Source organism: Perissodus microlepis, chromosome 6 (genome assembly GCF_051167445.1).
Source record: "Perissodus microlepis isolate ML-2025 ecotype Zambia chromosome 6, ASM5116744v1, whole genome shotgun sequence".
NCBI lineage: Eukaryota > Metazoa > Chordata > Actinopteri > Cichliformes > Cichlidae > Perissodus > Perissodus microlepis.
The window spans coordinates 24,184,248-24,202,954 of record NC_140466.1 but is presented as its reverse complement, the minus strand read 5'-3'; the positions used below and the strand labels follow the sequence as shown (position 1 = coordinate 24,202,954).

The 18,707-nt window shown below is 39.5% G+C and overlaps 1 protein-coding gene across 4 annotated transcripts in view; it reads left to right on the top strand.

Annotated features, from left to right (window-relative positions):
• The window catches only part of inpp4b (inositol polyphosphate-4-phosphatase type II B), a 169,875-nt gene that overhangs the window by 117,587 nt on the left and 33,581 nt on the right, over nt 1-18,707 (top strand). For all 4 annotated transcript variants that reach the window (XM_084931611.1, XM_084931612.1, XM_084931614.1 and 1 more), the window contains 2 exons: nt 12,857-12,961; nt 16,567-16,675. In XM_084931611.1, the coding sequence (XP_084787737.1) occupies nt 12,857-12,961; nt 16,567-16,675 (214 nt within the window). The remainder of the gene's footprint in view (nt 1-12,856; nt 12,962-16,566; nt 16,676-18,707) is intronic.

Sequence of the window (18,707 nt, the reverse complement as noted above, 5' to 3'; positions counted from 1 at the left end):
ATTAATTTTCTACTGAGTTACCCTCATCCACATAATGAGATATTTGTCTCTGTTCCTTTCTTGCTTTGCCCAGCTGATAAGAAATAAAGATGGCTAAGCCTCGGTGCTGCCTGCCTGGACTCTGAGGAGGGGTTGAGGGAAAGGATAATGTGGTGTTGGTCATTATAGTTCCTGACAACTCACTTGCGTGGTCCAGATGCTGTAATACATGGAGGATCCCCCCAACCCTATCTTGCTACTCTAATTCAGTCCTGCATTAACTTAACAGGATGACAGACGTTGCTAAACAAGCCGGGTGGGCAAGCTGCTGCAGATTAATTATTGATAACTAATATGATTAAAAAAGGTTGGGAGGGAGAGACGAAAAGAGACAGACTGTGGAGGAGGTTGAGTGGGTGCACGAATATGGCAGGAGGGACAAGAAATGAAAACATAATTACCAGAACAAACAAAGGGTGACAAATATGGCAACTGAGTGGCATTCGTCATAAGAGGAGTTCATTAACAAAAGTCAGTGGGCACAGCTGTCCTATTACTTGGGTCTGCACACAAATTAGGAACTTTCATTTAATTTGTCACTGTGCTCTTCTTTTGGAAATGTTCATGTCTAAGTACTACATGTAGACGGGATAAATAAATTAAAGTCTATATTTTATTCACAGTAGAACATAGAAATCAAATCAAATGTTTAAACTGATAAAATAAGGTCTTGATGGCAACAGTATATCTGAGAAATGTTGGGACGGGGTCATGTTTACCACTGTGCAGCCTTTTCTTTTAACAATAGTCTGTAAACATCTGGGAACTGATGAGACCAGCTGCTGGACTTTTGAGAGAGTAGTAGATGCAGTAAGCGCTCTAGCACTGTCTTCCTGAAATATCCAAGACCTTCCCTGAAAAAGACGTTGTCAGGATGGGAGCATGTCGCTCTAATACCTGTATATACCTTTCAGCATTGATGATGCCTTTGTAGATGTACAATCTGTCACTTCCACAGACGCTAATACACCCCCATACCATTAGAAATGCAGGCCTTTGATCTGAGTGCTGATCACAAGCTGGATGGTCCCTCTCCTCGTTAGTCTGGAGGACGTGCCATGCATGACTTCTTCTTTGCGTGATAGTGCTTTAACCTGCATTTATGGAGGACGCAGTGCAGTGATTTCTATGAGAGAATCCAGCCTGTTTTTAACCCTTTAAGACCTACCATAGAACCAAGTCCGCCAGAGCTTATAGTATATTTTTACATGCTGTGGAGCCATTTTTTGGAGCATTTCAAGTTGCTATACATCAATACAACCATTATAGCCCAAATTTTAATAATATGTCTGCATTAAGTGCATAGTAATTACATAAATTGCAAAAAAGTGCAATAAACTACAAAAAAATTTAAAATCGTTTTTGTTTTTTTAACATATATTTCTAGTTAGAGAAATTTAAGAGGCTTATCCCTCAAAACTGTAAATACAAAAAAGTTGCACAAACTAGTTTCCCACCAAAGGAAATTTATTTTAAGTGTGTTCATAGTTTTATTTTTGAGATACACCAATTTTCATATACTGCAGGAAAAACGAAAAAATATATTATAGTGCAAATTTGCAAAATAACAGCATATTCATCAAAATAAAATATTTCCAGCAGTGCAATATGAGTCCTCAGCATCCCAGAAACGACACAGAAAGTCATGAAGTCAAACATAACTTTTAAAACCACAAGTATAGGCTCATAAGGCCACGATGGTAAAAAACTACATTTCCGCAAAATGACGTCACTTCCGGTTTCGGGCAGGTCATGCCGGACATGCGATAGTTCACGCTGATGGACGTAGGAAGTGTTACAAACAGCTGATCGGATCGGCAAAGCGTGCAAGTGCTTTTTATGCAGTTTTTGCAAAGCTATATGTGGAAGGAAACTGTGACCTAGGACAAGCTGATGGCATAAGATGTAAGTACAACTCCTCCGGTTTCATATGCAAAAAAAATTATTGCGCTAGCTTACGTGGTTGCAGTGCTACCGGGATTTAAAAATAGTTACGCAAAATGGAGCGTGTCCGCTCCGACCGGCTTTAAAGGGTTAATGCAGTGCCACCCGAGGACCTGAAGATCACCAGTATCCAATATTGACTTTGGGCCTTGTCCCCTTGCGTACAGAGATTTCTCCATTTTCTCTGATTTTTTTCATGAAGTTTTTCCACAATTTGTAGATGCAGATTTTTGAAGGTTGGTGAACCTCGGTCCATCTTTACTTCAAAGATGCTGATTTCATACTCAATGAATGCCCCAGTTAACCTAATTATGTGTTACTCTGAATGTTTCTTTTTAGTACTACTTACTTTTGTTGACCCAGTTCCAACTTGTTTAAAACATTTTTTCTGTTTTTCTTGAAATACTCAAGTTCTCATGTTAAACATTTGACATGTTTTTTGTGTTCGAATTAAAATGTGGATTTATGAGATTTGCAGATCATAGCATTCTGTTCTTGTTTACTTTTTACACAGCGTCCCAACATTTTTCAAATTGGTGCTATAGAAAACAAAATCCAAAGGTTTTGAAATTGCACATGGTTACAATAAAGAAGAGAAGCAGTTCTCTGGGAGGTGGATGAGTTTCCATGTTCGGGTCCAACATTCTTCCTGATTCCTTTTCTTCCAAGTTTTAAAACCACTGACCTCAGTGAAGAAATCATTAACTGCATTCCATTAATAAATGACTCATCCCTGCTTGCACTGTTTACAAGCTGGTGAGTTAAAGGTGCAGTCATAGTCCTGTTAATGTTAAACCTTCGCTACTGTCTGCAATCTCCTCTCTAAAATGTCAGTCATCCCTTTGGTGAAACGTTAGACCTCTGAGCCTTCGCTTATGGGATAACTACAGCTTAAGGCCCAGAGCTGAGTGTTTAAGGCAGTGTCATATATCTGTTTGGCCAGGTGGACATGATATTTTTTCCATAATATCTGTATTAGGACAGCCATCTTTACAGTCTGCTTCCTCCAGGTAAAGATGTTCACATACATTTTCTGTTTTGCAGGTTAAAAATGAGGACCGAATGTTGGATAAACCACAAATTGGTTAAAAGAAAAGAAAGTGACGTCAGACATGACACACTTGTTTAAATCATAGTCCTGTCCAATGTTCCCTCTAAGCTGCGCACGTGCGCAATTGCGCACTGCTGGCACGGTCTCTGCGCACAGAAAAAAAATCTAACCTGAATTGAAATTAAAATGAATACTTTAACAATTCTATTTTGCAGTGTTAGTCAGTAAGTGACTGGCTGCTCCCGTATGGGATTAGAACGATGCCACCTTATCCCATAGTCCAGCCGCTGATGTGATTCACATTCGTATATACGCAGCTAATCAACGTCGTTGACAGGCTATGACAGCGTCCTTATGTGCCGACACCGGTGTTTTAGCTAGCAAAGCAGCGTGGCTGATGTGGAGTGAAGCCACGGTAATGATAACGTGTACAATCATTGGAGATGTGAGCAGGACAGACGGAACAATTGACGAAAAAAGTGTGGACTTTATACCAGTTTTTAAATTGTGTTGATTGGCCAAGTAAATCCAGAGTTATGATAAAAATATATGCAATGTTTGGTTTTCTTCCTGAATACTATCGTTGTTTATATTTACTTCAGGAAGAAACGATAAAATCAGCGTTTTATCAGGAAAACGCTCGAAAGCACTCTCCACCTGTGAGCAAAGATGAAACCAAAACACACCCCCACCCTTTAGGAGTGACGGCGGTTTTGAGATGTGAGAGATTTGCGACATTTAGCGCAAATCTTGTGTAGTTAGTCTGTAGTGTAGTCAATAGTTTTGTTGTGTGTTCAGAACAATGAGGCGACTACTGAATGTTACAGGAGTGATACATCTCCTGTTGTCAGGCCTGCAGGTATCAGGCTGTTGTTCTCCTTTATCTCATAGTGGACAGAAATTATTTTTTGGAGTGGCACAAATAATTTGTGTGGCATCAAAATTGATGCAGAACACCTGATTGTTCTGTAAATAGTTTGAAATGGCTGCATTTTTAGGTAAACAGCTGCAGAAAATGTTGTTGTTTGCATAACTCAGTTACTTTTTTGAAGAAGTAACTATATAATTAATTGCCCAACGTTGGTCATTATATACTGTATTTTGCAGACAGTGAGTTACAGGACTCTCTCCCAGACCAGGTTCATAATGCAAGTCAGAGCTTTATATTAAAAAAAAAAGAAGAAGAAGTTAAAATTGGAGTTCAACTTATTTTTACTTCCAATAGTGTTAACATACTACACAGGTTTTTTTTTTTGGTTTTTTTTTCATTGTAAGTGGGCTAAAGCAGTTAATTAAAAGTAGTCTAACATAAATGTAAATGCTGTAATTTGATTCTTTTAATAAACCATGTAACTTGGATGGATTCGATGCTGGCGTGACCACAGTGCACACGTCTGCTGTTGCTCACAGTGGTCCAAGGGACCGCTCAGGGAATTGGTGTGTTCGCTAAGACACATGAAAAATTAGAGGGAACATTGGTCCTGTCAGACCAATACCACTGCTCACACAGCATGTGTTCAATTCTCCCGTGTCTCTACAACATGGTGTCTCTCTGCATGGATTCAAGAAAGAAAAAAACCTGCTGTCCTCTCAGCACCACAGGATCACGAACATGATCTGTCGTCTGTCATATGGACAGAAGTACACTGATCTGTAAGACTTCATACATACTGGTTGTTGGCTTTTTTAAAATGTTCATTTAGTTGTCAGGCAGACATATAGGATAATGTTCACTCATCTTCTGGAGGAACAAACAACATAAATACAGAAAACTATTTAAAAGCTCAAAAAATTAGAGTATATAAAAAGAGATGGTAGCTGTGGATCTTGGCCAGTAAATGGTAAATGGCCTGTCTCCAAAAAGCTGATTCTGTTCATCTGGACGTAGCGTTTTGTGGGAGAAACGTTTCGTCACTCATCCAAGTGACTTCTTCAGTCTCAGCTGACTGCAGGTCAGGTCATTCCCCAACTCTCTGTGAATGGTACTCATGGCCATTGATCAGTGGTCTTTGATCAGTGGGTTTTGGTCAGTGGTTGTTGATCAATGGTCATGAGAATTTGCGTAATTAAGATTAAGGAACTGACCTCCCAGCCCATTGTTCCTTCAGTGGGCTGGTTTCAGTCATTATGCAAATGTACTGTTTATAAGATTGGGGAAACCTGCAGTCAGCTGAGACTGAAGAAGTCACTTGGATGAGTGACGAAACGTTTCTCCCACAAAACGCTACGTCCAGATGAACAGAATCAACTTTTTGGAGATTTACTTCCCTGGATGATTGAGAATGCATCAAGACGTAAATGGCCTGTATTTGTATAGCGCTTTACTAGTCCCCAAGGACCCCAAAGCACATTCAGTCATCCACCCATTCACACACACATTCACACACTGGTGATGGCAAGCTACATTGTAGAGGCGAACTCCCAACTCTTGAGCCACGATCGCCCCCAGTACTGCTGGTATTTAACCTTTATGTCACATATATCAGATGAGTAATTCACCGAACCTACAACAGTCACTAGTTACATTAGCCTGGTCCTCTGAGCTCCTGGCTGACAGAGAAGGGATAATATAGAGTATAGAGTTAAATTGAATGTTTTTACAAAAGTTTAACTTGATCTGGATGAATAAATCCTCATTACAGGTTGCAGCATGATTGGTTGCATCATTACCTTATTAGATTGTTGGAAAACTAGAATATATCAACACCTCTAGGTGTTATAGCCCACTGACTTGGTGAACTGGTGAACCACTAATTTTTACTCTTTTAGGCTTCTAGAGATTTACAACATTTTGTGTGTTGCTGTGAAAATCTCTACTGATATTTGAGGTCCACTGAGCATATAGTAATTTAAAATAGAAGGTTTTTACAGGACTCTATGCAGCCCTCCTTTTGTCTAAAACATGGCAGCACTGCTTATGTTTAAAAAGTCCCATCTAAAGAAATCTTTTGGAAGTGTCCTTTGGAGAGACAACATAAAGGTGTAGATGTTTGGCCACAATGAGGAGTGAGCCAAAATTCCAACACAACAGATAAAGTCATGAGTACTTTGTTCAAAGCCACAGGACAAAATTTCCACACGTCTCTATACAGTCCTGTGGAAACTTTGTCCTGTGGTTCTGATCCTTTAGATGTTTCATTCAGCAACATATTTAGGTCAAATATCAGTTTGCACGTGTTGGGCTCATTTTATATAGCGGTAATGAAAATGTGTTGGCATGCCATGATGAGCTAATTTACTCAATTAAAAATGTCATTGTGGTGATATCAGAAATTAGCAAAATACAGCCTGACAGAACTGTTAAAATTCCTTGTGCTGTTTAGCTAATCCCTGGGCACCCTTCACACTATGATTGGCCTTAGGATTACACCTTTAGACATGTTGTGGAGGTTATATAAGCTCATAGTATAAAGGTAATAAAAGCACTATATGAATTGCTGAATGTCGAATGATTTACTAGTACGTAGTACTGACTGATTGCAGCATTGAAAACTGCTCATGCTTTGGTTTGCACTGTACAGGGAGTGCAGAATTATTAGGCAAATGAGTATTTTGTCCACATCATCCTCTTCATGCATGTTGTCTTACTCTAAGCTGTATAGGCTCGAAAGCCTACTACCATTTAAGCATATTAGGTGATGTGCATCTCTGTAATGAGAAGGGTTGTGGTCTAATGACATCAACACCCTATATCAGGTGTGCATAATTATTAGGCAACGTCCTTTCCTTTGGCAAAATGGGTCAAAAGAAGGACTTGACAGGCTCAGAAAAGTCAAAAATAGTGAGATATCTTGCAGAGGGATGCAGCAGTCTCAAAATTACAAAGCTTCTGAAGCGTGATCATCGAACAATCAAGCGTTTCATTCAAAATAGTCAACAGGGTCGCAAGAAGCGTGTGGAAAAACCAAGGCGCAAAATAACTGCCCATGAACTGAGAAAAGTCAAGCGTGCAGCTGCCAAGATGCCACTTGCCACCAGTTTGGCCATATTTCAGAGCTGCAACATCACTGGAGTGCCCAAAAGCACAAGGTGTGCAATACTCAGAGACATGGCCAAGGTAAGAAAGGCTGAAAGACGACCACCACTGAACAAGACACACAAGCTGAAACGTCAAGACTGGGCCAAGAAATATCTCAAGACTGATTTTTCTAAGGTTTTATGGACTGATGAAATGAGAGTGAGTCTTGATGGGCCAGATGGATGGGTCCGTGGCTGGATTGGTAAAGGCAGAGAGCTCCAGTCCGACTCAGACGCCAGCAAGGTGGAGGTGGAGTACTGGTTTGGGCTGGTATCATCAAAGATGAGCTTGTGGGGCCTTTTCGGGTTGAGGATGGAGTCAAGCTCAACTCCCAGTCCTACTGCCAGTTTCTGGAAGACACCTTCTTCAAGCAGTGGTACAGGAAGAAGTCTGCATCCTTCAAGAAAAACATGATTTTCATGCAGGACAATGCTCCATCACACACGTCCAAGTACTCCACAGCGTGGCTGGCAAGAAAGGGTATAAAAGAAGAAAAACTAATGACATGGCCACCTTGTTCACCTGATCTGAACCCCATTGAGAACCTGTGGTCCATCATCAAATGTGAGATTTACAAGGAGGGAAAACGGTACACCTCTCTGAACAGTGTCTGGGAGGCTGTGGTTGCTGCTGCACGCAATGTTGATGGTGAACAGATCAAAACACTGACAGAATCCATGGATGGCAGGCTTTTGAGTGTCCTTGCAATGAAAGGTGGCTATATTGGTCGCTGATTTGTTTTTGTTTTGTTTTTGAATGTCAGAAATGTATATTTGTGAATGTGGAGATGTTATATTGGTTTCACTGGTAAAAATAAATAATTGAAATGGGTATATATTTGTTTTTTGTTAAGTTGCCTAATAATTATGCACAGTAATAGTCACCTGCACACACAGATATCCCCCTAAAATAGCTAAAACTAAAAACAAACTAAAAACTACTTCCAAAAACATTCAGCTTTGATATTAATGAGTTTTTTGGGTTCATTGAGAACATGGTTGTTGTTCAATAATAAAATTATTCCTCAAAAATACAACTTGCCTAATAATTCTGCACTCCCTGTATTTTTAAGCAGAATGTATATTTAGCTAGAAACGGCATCTGTCTGTTTTTTCACTTTAATAAAGGGCAGCAAATCTGCCACCTTAGTAAGAAGACATGATTGATTTCAGCGCTCGTAAAAATACCAGCCACATCTCCAACGTCTCCAGCTGAGTCATTAGTGTTATCCATTTTTGAGGCAACACATTTCAGCTTGAGTGGGTCAGCAGTTGCACCATTATATCCTGTAATTGAGTTGCAGTGAGTTTGTTTTCATGTCTGGCCTTCCTGCCAAATGATGTTAAAAATTTGTGGCGGGTTACAGGTTTTCTCATCTATCTTCTGTGTCAACATAGATCGTAAATAGTGCTGAGGCTCTGATTGTTGGCTATTGGTCTGTTGCCTCAAGAGTGATTACAGGAGGAGAAGATTCAGTACAGCTTAGTTAAGTTTTCCTAAAGGTGAGTTATGTTGCTTGTCAGATAGAAGAGTTGCAAAGTATGGTTTTAGTCATTATTCTGCAGTTAACACGCTATACTGCCACTCACACACAAATTAAACATGTTAAGTAAACTAATTACTGACACGAGCAATTTGTTACAATAAAATCATTCTCAACATTTAGAAATTATGCCAGAATTTCACACTCTGGACATTTTTGGTGTTGTTAATATGACAGGAATGTCTTCGACTAACCAGAATATTTAATGAATCCCCTCCTAAATACGGAATGTTTGTTTATCCTGTAATGCTGATACAAACTGCTGAACAGGAAAGTTTTTATTCTTTCCTGGTGGGTTTTTCCTGGGGAAAAAAGTCACTTCCTCTGGCTTAAAGGAATGTGATGATGTGTTTCCCACATCAGCAAAAGTAGGTTTGTCTGCCCACAGCCTTTGTGTGCAGACAGACTATTAATGTGTCTCAAGAAGCTTGGCATTCATCGACACACACATTCTGGAAAAGTCATCACAAGACAAGCCTTTGCGATATTAAATATAACACTGCTGAATAAAAACACCTGATCGGCCTAATACTGCAATTGCTTTTATAAAACAGAATGAATAGATGCAGCTTCTCATTTAAACACTCTGAACCATAGCAGGCAAGACCCGAGGGTTCAGGCTGTGTGGAAATGTCCCTGAGATAATCCAGCACGTAACAACAAGGTGCAGGGTCTGTAAGTGTCAAGGTCAAAATGGGATATGCCCTCCAGATTGGTTGAGGATGACTGAGCTAAGATCCTGTGGGACTTCTTGGTCTGTCTGGAAGTTGGTCCGTCTGTATCTGGAAGTCATCTGGTGGACAAGCAGAGGAAGGCGGCTGTAGTGATAGAAAGCTATACCACGTGACAGCAACGTGAGGGAGAAGGAACACGAGAAGTTCGAGAAATACCAAGGACTCAAAGAGGAGGTAGAGAAGCTGTGGAGGGTGAAGGCAACAGTGGTCCCCGTGGTAATTAGAGCACTCGGGGAGGTGACCCCCAAACTGGGCGAGCAGCTCCAACAACTAGCAGATTCCAGAAACAACATCCAAGATCTCTGTCCAGACGTTTGCAGTCGTAGGAACACCAAAGATACTGCACAGGACTGTTAACCTCCATGCCTCTGGTAGAGGACCCAAGCTTGAAGGGTATATATTTATATATTTTATAACTCAATTACTTCTACTTGCAAAGATTGGAGTGCCTCTTTTGCTCGAGCGTATTTGAATGCTCAAAAGGCTAATGACCCCTGTTGGATATGAGCAGCCAAATTGGAGTGTCAGAAAACGATTTTGAGCTTAAATATAAGCCAAAAACAAAGAATGTCATTTGGCAGGAACATTTGATTGGACATTTTGAACAGAGTAGTGTTTGCAAGGGACATAAAGTACTGTGCTCAAATCATTACACCATAAATTAGAGGTTATTGCAAGGTTGCAAGTCAGCTGATTTTGACTTTGCTGGGTTCCAACTGTGTGTTAAACAGTCTTGATGCACATTAAAAGGTAGGGTATTTTGGTTTAACAGTCCAGTCCATGATGGTGAACATGAAAGAATTAATTACAATAATTACTTCATAGCTTACAGTATTTTAAAACTGTATGATTACTTTCTGACATTTTATTTAAAGGTTATTGTTTGTTTAGGAAAATTGTCCTCTCAGTTATCTTAAAGTCCTGCAAAATGTGAAACTGTGCTCTATTTTTGGGGCTGTATTCTGAAGTCAGATTCATTAAGTGACCAATTCTGACAGAGAACGAACAAATGGCTTCCGTTTATACGGCATATTGTAGCAATTAAGTTGTAAAAGTCCCCGCATCCGTAGAGGTATATCTGAATCTGCACTGCAGCCACTTCAACAACTTCTAATTTAAATCGATTTTAATTTGCTTTGTATTCCCTTTTGTCACTCAGTCGTGCATTAAATAGATCTCAAGTCACTGAATTGCGCAGGGGTTTTCTTTTCATTGGTAAATCAATCAAGAGAACAATTGATCATATATTTAACTTATTATCTAATGCTTCCTGCCTCTGTGTCTTTGTCCCTTGCCACATGAACTGATGAAGTGAAAAGCCGTGTAATGTAATGTGGTGTAGCTGTAGCAGACAGTAAGGGCTTTCTATAATACAATAGGCTGACAAATGACAAGGCTGCAGACATGATGAACCACTTTGAAACTCAGATATATGGTTTAAAAGTAATAGAACACCGTTGCTTCAAATCAAAGCACATTGAATACAGTTTATGGTGTAACACAGTGAATAAGCATCAAAACATCGTTAGATAAAATCAGAACATTCTTCACAGTGACACAGCTTTGCACTTTTCAGAGAAACACTTTGTATTTGCAACGCCAAATATGTTGGAATGTATGTGGTATATGGGTTGGGGTTTTTTTTTATATGAAAGACTCAAAAGGAAGACCAAATGACTAATATTGCAGATAAAAGATACAATTTGCTCAGGGAATGTGGATTATACTCTGACATTAAGAGGAGCAAATTAAAATAGCTGAAAGTTATGTTGCAGGACATTATGATACAGTCACACTAGTGAAGACTGATTGGAGAACATTATTTCGACTTTATGCAATGAACTTGCAATCTCACTGCCTTTGAAAGGGCTGCTTTGAGGACGGCACTTACACTCAGTTGCTTTCTGTCATGATGATGATAAAGTGGTCAGTCTGCTATCAGATGGCACTTGAATAACAAATATGTTGCTGTCTACATACACAGACATTCACGTTAACTAATTATATTCAGATTCCAGCCAGAAACTCATGGATTTGAAACAATAATCTCTCCACAAATAGTGACACAGTTGTTGATGGTGATTTAACTTAAACGCGAATACAACCAGTTGGCAACCAGTTGAATTGAGTGCCCTGCTACAAAGAGATGCATTGCAGATGAGTTGCGCTCATCAGCACAGATGGACTCAGATTGATTGCTACATGTTTGCAATCTTTATGCATGTGTATACAGTGGTCCCTCGCTATAATGCGGTTCACCTTTCGCAGCCTCGCTGTTTCGCAGATTTTTTGGAGTGCAATTTTGCATTTTTAATTTTTTTTTTTTTCACAGCGCATTGTGTTCTGCGTCCTAATTGGCTGTAGACCATTGTCAATCAATCTCCTCCATGCCGTGTCTCCTGTACAGTACAGAATGCGTTCACCTTGTAAAATTTACATAAATCTTCGATCGCTAGCAGTGTGACTCTGAAGTGCTGTACTGTATGTTTGTAAGTTTTCTCCCCAACAAACACCACAATGTCGACGAAACGTTTTGCACCGTCAGAGGCACCCGTGGGTGCTTTTGGTTTCATTCTATAATACTAAACTTGTTTTTCTACAAAGGTTTGAACTTTGAGAGTGTTTAAACAGGAGAGAAAAGTGTGAAAATGTTCATGCCTGTCTTAGAAAAGTGTCCAGTGAGGGGTTTTACAGCCTTAAAACATCTGTAATAATTGTAAAAAATAAAGTTGGCTACTTCGCAGGTTATTTTTAGAACGTAACTCCCGTGATAAACAAGGGACCACTGTATTGGACAGTGATTATTATTTGCAAACCTTCAACTGCAAATTAACTTTTCTTAGAGTGACTGTTGTCAGTCCAAATCAGACTGCCACTGTTTGGAGATAGATTGGCTCCCATTGGCCAATCTGTGTAGTTACCATGTGATCGAATAAGGTTGGTGGTGTTGCACCTTAAACTGCAGGTGACCAGTTGGTCACCAGAGCTACTTGTAATCTGTTTCTAACAGATTCAAAGCAGTCACCAGTTTTTCATAGTTGCATGGAGTAAGCCATCCTGCTTTTACTTTAGGGTGATGGAGCCATTAGAAGCATGGCAAGAAAGGCCAGTATGAGACCTTTTGGACTGTATAGCCAGAAATCCTCTGGTCTTCTGAGAAATGTAGAAATAATGATATATCCTGATGCAATTTTTTATTATTTGCATCAGGATATATCATTATTACACTGACAAAGACTGCACACACAATTTAAATGTATGTAAACGTGAAATAAATACATGTTAATTTAGCAAAGAACTCGGTGTCTTCAATCATTTGTGTAGGAAACCCACCAAGGAGTCCTGCACAAGATGGATTAAACGCAATTCCCCTGAAGTATCAAAATTTGGTTGTGGTTACCACAAATACCCAGCATAACTTCTACACAATCGCTTTTACAGTACAAGGATTTTTTCCTTCTTTCTTCTTCAAGATCTTGACCAACACAAACTGGTTTTGTGACATATACCGTTGTTTATGTTTTCAGGTTGCTCATTCAAGCCAAGCTGCTGCAAAGCTCAAAAGTCTCTGGAGTTTATTCCGATAAACCTGCACACCCAGAGGATGAGGGTGACATGCCCCAAAAAAACAGGTACTGCAACTCTGACTTGGACTTGTTTTAGATTCGTCATTGCATGTATTGTCTTCAGACGTCCTTTCAGACATGTTCAAGAGCAATTAGGTTTTGTGTGGAAGAACAGTTTCATTCTAAGTGGTTCTCAGCTCAAGCTGTGCACAACGTAACTTCAAACACGGTATGGAAACATTGTCACCTACTGTGCTTGACTTCTCCATCTGTCTGAGACACTCAGGGGGCTCAGACAGGGAGGTTCTAGGTCATCATCCGGGCTGAAAGGTGAGAATTAACTTGGCCTAAAAAAAACCAGACAAAACACTAATTAAGCCCTTTGCGTTTTTGTGGAGTGAAAGACTAGGCTGTCTCTTCCACTGCTGCTCTGTTGCTGGCAGAGGCTGTTTTTGCCCTGGAACTGTCTCAGCATATTAAGGCAACTAACTACTTCCTGATGATCTGTGAATGGGCTCCAGTGCAACTAAACAACAGATGATTGATGGAAAGTTGAAGGCAGGCAAACCTTGAAATACATATCAGTCTTTCTTTAAGGCTTCAGATAGGACAAATAAAAATAGTCAAACAGAGACATTATACAGTTCTGCGACTTTTTATCTAAAAATATTAATATAAACTTTAGAGACACTATTAATTCCCTTCTGTTGGCCCAATTCACACCAGACAGAGATGCTGCAGCTTATGTGTAATGCAGAGTATACACAGCTTCCACTGGTGTCACAATGTTAAGTAAGTAATGCTGATCCGTGGTGCAAAAGTCTCAATCCATCCATCATTTCTTTATATTTTGCTTTCAAGAAGCCAGACTTTCTTGTAATTGTAGATTTGTGTATGATAAGCCATCTAACACTGACATATTGAATCAAAAAATGAGGCATCTAACTGATGAACAGACAACTTGGCACTACTAACAGCCTGCTGTAAAAACACATCATTTATTTAATTTCTTGAGACTTATTTCATGGCAAACATAGCGTGGTTTGACAGATCTAAAGTATCATTTTTGAGACAACAAAGCGATTCTCAAATAACTATTACACAAAAACCTGGGATGGCTCAGCGTGGTGTGCAGTGTGGCCTTAAAAAGTTTGAGGAAAGTGGAAAAGTGGAGGGCAAAAGAAGATGTGACCATTTAAAAAATTATCTACAGCAGATTAACAGTATCTGAAAGTCATGTCCTTATGAATTGGGAAGAAATCCACCAAAGACCCAGATTTTACACAGGACCTGAGAGATGCACCTGCACATCAAGAAATGAGGGATGGTATTGTGAGTTTTACACAATAACATATTGGCTGAGAGATGTTTCACCAGTCGAATCGCTAGTCAAATCAGACTTTTTAAAGTGCTTTAAAGCACAAAAGTTATGGAAATGTGGCTTTCAGTACTTTGGTATGATTTTGCAACTAATCCAAGATGGATGCAGTAAGCCAAGGAAACCATAAAAACGTAGCCTTCGTTTTTCGTGATACTTTTAAGAAGCTCTATTTTACAGTATAGAGCTTCTACAGTATGTATCGATACAGCAACACGACTGGCTCATGGTTTCCAGTTCACTTGCTGATTGTCTCTAATTAGCTCAACATGTGCCAGCTTTCATGCATGTTCATCAGTGGTTATCTGACGTGAATGGTTAAGTGCAAAATTAAGACAGAGAGCCACTGATGAGAAGATTGTCTTAAAAATAGCCATCATTTCTGGGTATTAGGCTACCCTCGTGTTTTAATTTATTCTAGCAACCTTTATTGGATGTAAAATTCCTTTTTTTTCTCCTTCAAATTTACTTGATTTGAAAAGGCAAAAGAAAAACCACAAGGAAAGAAAATGATTGCAATCAGAGAGGCACAGAAGACAATGAAAACTGGTCCTTAATGCAACTGAGTTTCAGTTTCCAACTACAGTGAAGAGCTCTATTTTTCCATTTGATTTTCTGAAGTGATGAAGTTTGGCTATGTAATTTACTCAACAATGCAAAACCATTAATTTTCATTTTGTCTCCCGATCGTTCAGCAAGAAAAGAAAATAGGGAGGAAAGCAACACTTCCAGCTCTAAACAGCATTCATTTGTTTTACTGTGAGTGGCTGTCTTCTGTCTCTAAAATGACAACTATAGAATATTTCCAGCATAAATGCACAGCTCGGCAAAGCTGAACTGAAAGCATTATTCAGCACTCATTTGGGTCGAGTAAAACAATGCTTTGTCATTGTTAAAAGGGACTGTTGAATGGGTTAAGCATGGATTATAACCAATCATCCTGACTGCCACAACCAGTTTACTCTTTCCAGAAAGCCACTGTCCTCTCAGTATAACAGCTTGCTCCGTTGTTGATTTATTGAGAAACGGTCGGTGTGTGAAAAAGAGCAAGCAAATCGAGCACAAATTGGTCATTGTGCTTGATGTTCTGAAACCCGCCATTGCTTTTCAGTATACTTCTGCTGGGGGGAGAACCAATTAAGGGAACTGAAAACTCCAGGGGCCAGACATGTGGCAGTCAGGGAGTGTTATTGCCAGGCACCTCAATAATTAATGGAAGAAACAGTGGGTAGTAGCAAAGCCTCGACATCAAACCACTATTGGTCTACAGTGGCATTGTCATTTACTTCTCTGTGGCAAGACTTGCAACTGTTGTGTCATTAATTTGTGTTTTCAGCCTCTTTTTTTTGGTTAGAATATTATTGTGGACTGTTGTTTTCTCATGGGCGTTCATTAACTGACCAAGCACTAAACCACACCAAAATATTACCCCCCCCCCCATATTCCCCTCTGTTTTTCCTGATTTAATTGACAGTTTCAGCTATTACTCATTCAAATCAAGTCCTGTTCTAAGCACCTCTGTGCCGCCTAGCCGTCTGTGAAGTGTTTATTTACTTATGACCCCGGTGTGCAAATTGAAATGAAATACTGTGACATTGGTTGTCCTTCCAGGTTAACGTGGGACCAGACCAAAATAAAGATGAAAAGATGGCAAGAAGTAGAGCCAAGCATACATAGAGATAATTAGAGGCTGACAGATATGAGATTTGAAAAAATGATTTCAATACCGATATTTGGTGACGAAAATCTGATATATTGTTTTTTCCTTTCACAAAACATAAATAGATCCTCTTAACGTTGGTTATAAAATTATTTTGCTTAATTGAAACTCACGTGATTACTTGTTGCCATTTGTTGCCAACATAGTTTAACAAACTGTTCAACTTCAACACTCATAACATGCTTGAAGGGTGTTTCTCCCATCTATTGTTTAATTGCTAATTTTTCATTTATTGGCCATTAGATATGGAGGTTGGCATATTTACTTTTTTTTTTTCATATTTTAATTTGAGCTGAAGCCAGAAGACAGCCACATCTTAATATCACATTAGAGTCATTCCTCATGTCTGTGTGTCTTGAAATTACTCTTATTAGCAGCATTTCCATCATTTCCGTAAAAAATCCTACTTGAAATTATATTAATATGTAATTTACTTTGACAGGATTCATTCATGTTCTCAGTTTTCTCAATTCGGGGTCCTCCAGTAACTCCAGTTTTGCAGGTTCTGCCTTTCAAAAAAAAAATAAATCAGTATCTAAAATGCTGTGAACTCAATTTTCTCTCTCTTTACAGATGCGTTTTACGACATCGTCACTGTTGGTGCCCCAGCTGCCCACTTCCAGGGCTTTAAAGGTGGTGGTCTCCAGCGACTTCTGAGCAGATATGAAGCAGAGAAAAAGAGGTACAAAATGAATGTTTACACCATGAAGGCATAGGTACCTGAGTGATTTAATCCAGGCCCATGTTGGAGGAACTGGCTTTTATTGACAAAAGAATCTAACTTGGTCATAATTAATACTGGCAAACAAATTTGTCCCTGGCCCACAGACTTTATTTTCGGAGCCCCATACAGTTACTTACAGCCAAACTATTGCTGAAATTAGACTGGGACTCTACTGCCTCTGACAGCTCTATTTGACTCGAGGCAACAGGCGTGATGGAAAGGGTTTGTTGAGTCAGAACTTCCGCTGCACCTGTTCTTTTTCCTGGCAAGCATTTTTCTTCTTCCTAAATATGTTCGTGAACACTGAAGAGCCGCTTTTTTTCTGCAACTTCCCAGCTGCCAGCTGCAGCTCGCACTCGAGTTTTAAGGTTTCAAGAAAGGGGGAAATTGTCAGCTGAGTTTATGAGCAGCGATAAAACTGGTACTACACAGCGATGTTTGGAGTGCACATGGACACCAGTTGTTAGATGGGTCTGCAGTTAGTCTGCAATAATCCAGCCATTGTGATGACCTCTAATTTTTCTCATAGAACAAAGTCCTTCTTCTAAAACAATATGAATTCTTAAAAAAAAATTTGCTTGGAGTAAAAACTCTTTCTAATATACTGCTCTTTCTCAAACCAGTGTTCAACCTAGAAACATTTTTAGTGCCTTTCATTGACAAACAGGGAGATTTTTATATTTTTATGTTTTATTAAGTTCGGTATTTGGCTGTGAAGCATCTCTCTGCTTCATGGCTGGATGGGTTAAATATGTCTTGTTTGCTTTCTTCACTGACCATCACTGCTAGATCTCCAAATCCTGTCATGGTGCTGGGTCTGTGATCCAACGTTTGTGTTTGAATCTTTGAGTTTTGTTAATTCACGATTGTTTTGATTTTCAAAAATTGTTAATTAGTTCCCTTTACTGTCCCCTCCCTGTTCCCTTAGTCTCATCTCAGGGCTCAACTCAAGTCTTCTGTGATCAGTTACTCTCATTTTCACGTTGTTTATCTTTTTATCTCTCAGTCCTTTTCTCATTGTTTCCTGTTTTATTTTGTTAATCTCTTATCCTGCGTGCTTAGTGTTTAGTTTTGCTTTACTCAGTCTCATTTCCTTGAAAAGTTTCAGCTGCGTTCCCTGGTGTTTTCACTTCCCCTGATCACCCTCCTGTGTATTCATTGTTGCTATCTCCCCTAGTCCTTTGTCTGAGCGTCTGTTCTTCAATCCCTTGTGTCTCCCAGCTCTAGTTTTCAGTCCTAGTTTATGTTCAGTAAGTGGAAGATTTCAGTTTTCCTTTTTATTCAGTTTTGTTTTGTACACTGATCATCAGCTTCGATAAATTCTCTAGTTTCCTGTTTAACTCAGCCTGAGAACCCAAAAGCAGATTGAGAATCTGCTTTTGGGTTCTCACTTTCAACATTTGACAAATGGCGTTGATAATGGTATTATGTACACACATACATGTATAAAACTGAAAATGCCCTCAGGGGCCAACGCATCCATATGAGTCTCTCAAACCCGAGATCAGCAGTATCCTGTAAATGTTGCTGTCTTTGCCTTTTGGATGCAGGATGGAGCTATATGTCACTGAGGTTCAGTATGTGGTCACTTGAGTGATGCCAGATGAAATGAAGGGTGATTTTTCCCATAGCTCCCCATAGAGTGCAAAGTCATTACAGACCATGCCAGATCCAATTAGTTACAGAGTTTGCAGCTCAAGAAAAGGGGGAGAAGCAAGACTGAGAGGGCTGAGGTATGGGTATAAAATGGATAAGCTGAAGGGAAAATAGTCGCGGCCCTGTGCTGATAATAAAAAATAAAGAAAGGGCTTTTTTTACGGTAAAGTGCACAAGTGAATTTGCTGAAGATGGTCAGTTTTATCTGCTAGCATGAACAATGATAAGGTTAGCATATTTTCGAGAATCCACTGAAGTGAAATCATTCACTTTGAATGAGAGATTAGACTTCAGAAATAATTCTCTGGGGAGACACAGCTTTTTGTTTCATATT